This window comes from Etheostoma spectabile, chromosome 18 (genome assembly GCF_008692095.1).
Source record: "Etheostoma spectabile isolate EspeVRDwgs_2016 chromosome 18, UIUC_Espe_1.0, whole genome shotgun sequence".
Lineage (NCBI taxonomy): Eukaryota > Metazoa > Chordata > Actinopteri > Perciformes > Percidae > Etheostoma > Etheostoma spectabile.
In genome coordinates this window covers 14,717,886-14,723,869 of record NC_045750.1, presented here as the reverse complement: position 1 = coordinate 14,723,869, position 5,984 = coordinate 14,717,886, and the positions used below count along the sequence as shown (strand labels likewise).

Sequence of the window (5,984 nt, the reverse complement as noted above, 5' to 3'; positions counted from 1 at the left end):
CAGGTGAAGCAAACAAATATATCACTTTCGCTCAAACCGTCTTGAAAACGCCCACCACCTACAATATTAGCACATAACACAATAATCAATAAATGAGACCATAAACAACATAATGTGGCTCCTGCACATAGTCCTCATAAATCAACCGGCGTTTAAAATTACAACACAAAGAAAACGTTGTGACGTTGAAAAGATTTACATCCGGCGGAATTTCTGGCAGAACGAGAGCAAACCCGGAAGTGGAACATCGTGGATATAGACTACCTATCAACCAATCACTGTAGACATGTGTCAGTGAATAAGTGGGATGTCATCCATAGCAACAGGGTCTGTTGGTCAACCCCACTGCCTCTCTTATTTCTGGAGTTCTCCCAGTCCGTCAGTAAAAGTTGCTCTTACCAGCTTTGTTAAATGTTCTTAAGAGGAAACTCTTTGCTGGGAGCTTTTTCGCCCCATTAAGAAGGAGCCCACCAAGTCAACACACTTAGTGAGTATTGTTCAGCAGTTATTCATGTGTTGATTTTGTGATTTGTGTGTTTGATTATGTAAACCTCAGCCCCTCCAGCTCGTCTCTGCCTCTTGGTCTTGTTCGCCTCGCCAACAAGCAGATTAACTGGCAGCTGGTGCTTGCAAGGTGCAACACACACACACACACACACACACACACACACACACACACACACACACACATACCATCTTTTCTTCTCTCTCCTCTGCTTCTCTTGTGATCAATACCTATGTGGGATACTTTGTTGCTGACTGCCTTTCTCTCTTATGCTTTCTCTCCCTTTTGCGTATCCCCTCAACCAATCATTTAATTGTACTCATTACAACAGACAAACCAAATGGAAAGGCTGTTTTTAATTGGCTATCGATTCCACCGTGTAAGACTGCGTTATCAAATGATGCTGCGGATGGCCATTGGTTTGATGCGCTTGATCCTCCCATTTTGTTTCTGTCCGCCCTTAACTCTCTCCCCTCATTTCAATCCCTCTGCTGAAACCATCTTTGCCCTGTGTAATGCTCCCAATTATTATTGTTTTTATTCTCTTTAAGACATCCAACACGGGCTGTTTTTCCGGTCTTTATCTCCCATCCAAACTACTACTAGATACACACTCGTATCTTCCTTAATCACCCTAGATGGTCTTCATTTCATCCCCTACTTAGCTAAAATTAATAAAAGTATAGAAAAATAGTCATAATTACATTTGTTCACTTTCATTTTTTTACTCCTCTTACCAGATACTCTCTTTGTGTTCTCTCTCTTGTCTTTCTTACTCTTGTTTATTCCTCACCGTTTTCTTGTTCTTTCCACAGTAATGGCAAACTGCTGGCAGTGGTTCAGGACCAGTGTGTGGAGATTAGGTAATTATTGGACTCTATTCTGCTGTTTGAGGCCCTCTGTCTCTTTGTGCCCGGGGATGGAGAGCCTTTTTTAATTAAATTAAAGGGTGGTTTATAACATCTCCCTTTAAAAAGAGCTGCAGTCTCTCTGTTTGTATCTAAAGATACAGTGCAATAAGTAACAAAACAATGCCTTCAGAATCAGACAAATATCAGGTGTGTGTGTGTGTGTGTGTGTGTGTGTGTGTGTGTGTGTGTGTGTGTGTGTGTGTGTGTGTGTGTGTGTGTGTGTGTGTGTGTGTGTGTGTGTGTGTGTGTGTGTGTGTGTTGTGTGTGTGTGTGTGTGTGTGTGTGTGTGTGTGTGTGTGTGTGTGTGTGTGTGTGTGTGTGTGTGTGAGAGAGAAAACAAGTTTAAGAGAAAGAGACCACAACATACAAACACATGAGTGTGTTGGTGCTCATTTTGAGTGGTTGTAATTATTTTCAGACACAAATCCAATTTCCCCCTTACACAGAGAAAATATGCTCCCTCAGCAATGTGCTCTATTGACACGATGTAGTGCTTTAAATGGTGCAAAATTGAAATGAAAATCAACAGCAATGATGCAGGTATACAAATATGTCTTGCTCTCCAGAGGCTAACTAGAGGCAAGTTCAATGGCTGTGAAGCTTTAGTTCCTCTTAACCATAATTAGAAGTCATTTTCATGCACATATCAATATGTAAAAACCTGAGTATGTTTCTGTTGCTCACTGCACTCAGAATTGTGTTGTGGTTGACCTGCTGTAATCGAGAGCAATCAAGTCTCTCTTCTTCTGCCCCAGCTTTATAGTGTGGGTTTCTCCTGTGTCCTTTGTTAACACCACTGTTGTTTAATCACAGAGTGTTTTATCGCCTTGCTTTATTGCATTTGTTGGTGTGAGTGGGTGTTAAGTCAGCTCAAGGCCTTATCCATTGAGCTCTGTTTAAGAGTCTGTCACACTACCTACTCTCCAAGCCCTGTCTGCTTGATCAATTGAGCTACTTCAGTTGACAGGCCATCAGTGGCTATTATAACCCACCTCATACCAGGTCATACGAGGCTGAGAGTGTGTAAGGTTGCACCCTTGGATGTGTGTATCCTTGTCGTGCAGTGTAATGTAATGCATCTGCTTTTACACTTTTCCTGCCCCTCTAACTCTGTCTCTGTGCGTGTTTGCCCCTCAGGTCTGTGAGAGATGACTTTGGATCAGTCATCGGGAAGTGCCAAGGTAAGCCCCCCCCCCCCGCTCTGTTTATCAATCACATACTATAATTCACATTTTCTTTAACCTGTAGTCTTCTTTTAAAGTATCTATACTTGTGTGTGTGAGCCTGTGTTTGTTCCTTACGCATACTTTGAGTTTTTTTAAAGAAAAATATCATCCACGGTGGCTAATTGGAATGTGTGGGAGGTACTGAGTAGCATCACAGATAATCACCCTCATCCCCTACGCTGCCACTCATTATACGCCGCCTCGTGGTGGCTGATAAGATTGAATCGCCTCCATTGTTTGATTAGCTATTAAAATGGCCTGCTGTGTTGGCTTTAATTGCTTTGAACAACGGGAGGCCCAAACTTTCTGCAAGTTTTTTGTAATGGGGGATACAGAAAATCTTCAAATACTATTGATGTAGTTTTTAGTTTTTTTTTAATTAAAGCTGCACTAATCTAAATGTTTATATTAACCAATGAAATCACTGTTTGTCATGTAAAATAGTTTTCACCCAACGCAAGTTCCCCTCAGCTCTGTGTAGAATTTAAGTGTCTTTCAGCTTAGTGTTTTGGTTTTAAGGCCCATAGCTTTATTGTTTTGTTCCCTCTCACCGCTCTCATAAACCACATTTCCAGCTGCGACATGCAGCTGCTTTTAGCAAAAAGCTCAGATAAATCCAACTGTAAACTACCTGTTCAGCACCAAACAGACAGCCAACGTTAGCAAGTAGCTCTTGAACATAGTGGAGCATTTAAAGAGCCAGATATTTCCCGCAGGAGTTGGTGGAGACCAAAACAGAGTTTAAAGAACCTTGAATATTGGACTTACATTATCAGGTAGACAAAAACATGACTTAAACATTATAACTGATGTTGCTCTGTGCCTGCTGGATGTGGAAATGTTAGCTAATGCTCACCAAAAAAAAAAAAGTTTTTACTGTGATATATTTGTCTACGTGTTTACAGCTTTTTTGTGCTGCCCCCAAGTGGCCAAAAACACATCAAGTCATGCTGTTTAAATTTCACAAACGGCTGCACCACTTCAGAGCCAGTATGTGTACTATAATCTCTACATTTCTTACTTAAGACAGCCAGTCGAGGTAACAACAACAAATACACTTTGGTGGACAACAATGCAAACCAATGTCCGCAGGCCCCCCCGCAACCAGAGGACACCTAATGAATTGGCTGAAAGAAACAACTAGACTGCAGCCACTTTACCAGGATTGTTCAACAGTTTTACAAAAACAAAAGCCATCCAAATCATTTGACAGAAGCTATTATCACTAACACTCTATAGTGGATCACTTACACAAAAAAAAGGAAAAAAAAATACAAGGGTGTTTACTTTATCTTTTGCACATACACTTGCTCACAAACACATACACACTGCTCCAAACATGTCACAATAACAAGAGCAAGGGCACAGTTAAAAGGCTGAAATGACACTTGTGTGGTTTTGTTAATATTTTCTCCACTCCTTGCCTTCTTCCTTCTCCTTTTCTCATTCTCATCATCTTTCCCACCCCTTCTCTGTTTCTCTGTCTCACACGACATTTGTTCTGCTCCGGCTAGCCGTCATTGTGGGCCGTTGTTCTAATGGTCCATAGTGTGGATAACAGTAGCCCCTGGGCGCGTGTAAACCTCGGCCTCCCTCCTCTTTTTCCTTCCATTTCATCTCTCCTTTTCATTTTACTTTTACTTCATTTCATTTCACGGAGATTTGTTCCTAATGGATTTTGCCGTGATCCTGCCTTTTAATGGCATTTGCTTTTAATGGAGGAGTGTGCGTGCATGTGTGCTACTGCATTCCTTGCTCGTGCATGGACTTGTGCATCCGCATCCCCTGTGCGTGAAAGCGTTCTGTGCACATCCACACCTGTGTATCACTCTCTTTCTCTCCCCCCCCCCCCCCCCCCCCTCCTTTCTGCTCCTATCAGTGGAGTCTTCTCCCCCCCCCTACATAATTCATAAGTGTTGAGCTCTGATAAATGCATCCGTGAGGCTTTAGATAGAAGGCTTCTATCGGGTCGTTGAGTGTAATTCTCCCCAACTTCTGCCCCCGCCATCGCTAGAAGAAAAAAAAAAAAAAACACAATAGAAAAACAGGATAGGACAGTAGCATCCAATTTTCCAGCTTCCCAAAAAAGCCATCTATGTGGAAATGGAGCCCTCTCTGCCGCATAACAACATACTGTATACAATTCATAATGGAGCGAGATAGGAGGAGAGGCAGCATGAGAGTGAAAGCAAAAAAGATAACAATAGGAAGCAAAAGAAGAAGAAGAGAACAGAGGAGATGCTTGGTACCTATGGCTCTCATAATGTCTCCATGTTCTTCTTCTCAGCCGACAGTCTCAAAGGTGTGTTAAATCGCCTACTTCCCGAGGTGCTCTCTGATACTTAGGCCTTACAATTTGGGGAGCTATTATTTCTCTCAGTGGGTGCTGGATTCATTGTTTCCTCCTCTCTCTCTCCCTGTTTGGAGCCTTTCTTTCTTTCATTCTCTTCCCTCTCCATGTCTGTCTCGCCTCCCACTTCTCTCCTTTGTTCTTCATTTAAAATTCTAGTCATACAATATCCGACGCCTCCATTCGTTTGCAGTATTGCCCACCAGGGGTTGCAGCCGCATTCCTCAGCCTGGAAATTCAATACAATAAACGCCAATAGCGCCGTTATGTGATATCAACAAAACATAACTTCCTTTTCATACCTTTATTGCTTAGCAGACACAGAACCCATCGTGGGATATTATGTTTAACACTGTTCTTCAATGCTGAAGGCTTGTATGTCGTAATACTCAGCTTTCTTTTACCCAATACACAGAGCCTGTGCACAGGTCTTACCCTATTTCCCTAATATGTCATAATTAGGTATTCAAAAGAGATCTGAGGCCTGCCAGAGTGCCCCAGCTCTTCCATCAGATGGAAGTATGACAGCGTAGCCTTGAGAAAGTGCCAGCAGGCAGGGATGTGCTTTATCACAGCGATATGGTTACACTCACAGCCCTGCTGAGCCAGCAGATTGGTAAAACAGTAGCCTATACTTCAATAAATGCTGGATTTATGATCGCCGCTCTCCTCCCCCCCTTCCTCTCTGCCTCTCTTTCACTCTCTCCACCTTTCTCCCCCTCTCGTCGCACGTGGGAACGTGCGTGCGCGTGCGTCTTCGAGAATCAATTATTGAGATGTATTATTTTAGCTATGCTTCATAGATGAATTGGATAGGTCCTTACACACACTGTGTTGATGTATGGGATTAACTTCATGCTTCTTCTCCCAGCTGTATTCATCATCGGCACACCACGGAACACCAGGGATTATTCACAAAGAGATTTCTCATCTGGTTTAATAAGACATCCGCGGCTCTCTTGCCACTCTCTCTCTCTCTCTCTCTCTCTCTC

The 5,984-nt window shown here is 42.7% G+C and overlaps 1 protein-coding gene across 1 annotated transcript in view; it reads left to right on the top strand.

The window, feature by feature from the left end:
- The window catches only part of nbas (NBAS subunit of NRZ tethering complex), a 185,629-nt gene that overhangs the window by 3,712 nt on the left and 175,933 nt on the right, over positions 1–5,984 (top strand). Inside the window, 3 exon segments of the mRNA XM_032542394.1 lie at positions 557–634; positions 1,321–1,368; positions 2,554–2,597. Coding sequence (XP_032398285.1) covers positions 557–634; positions 1,321–1,368; positions 2,554–2,597 — 170 coding nt within the window.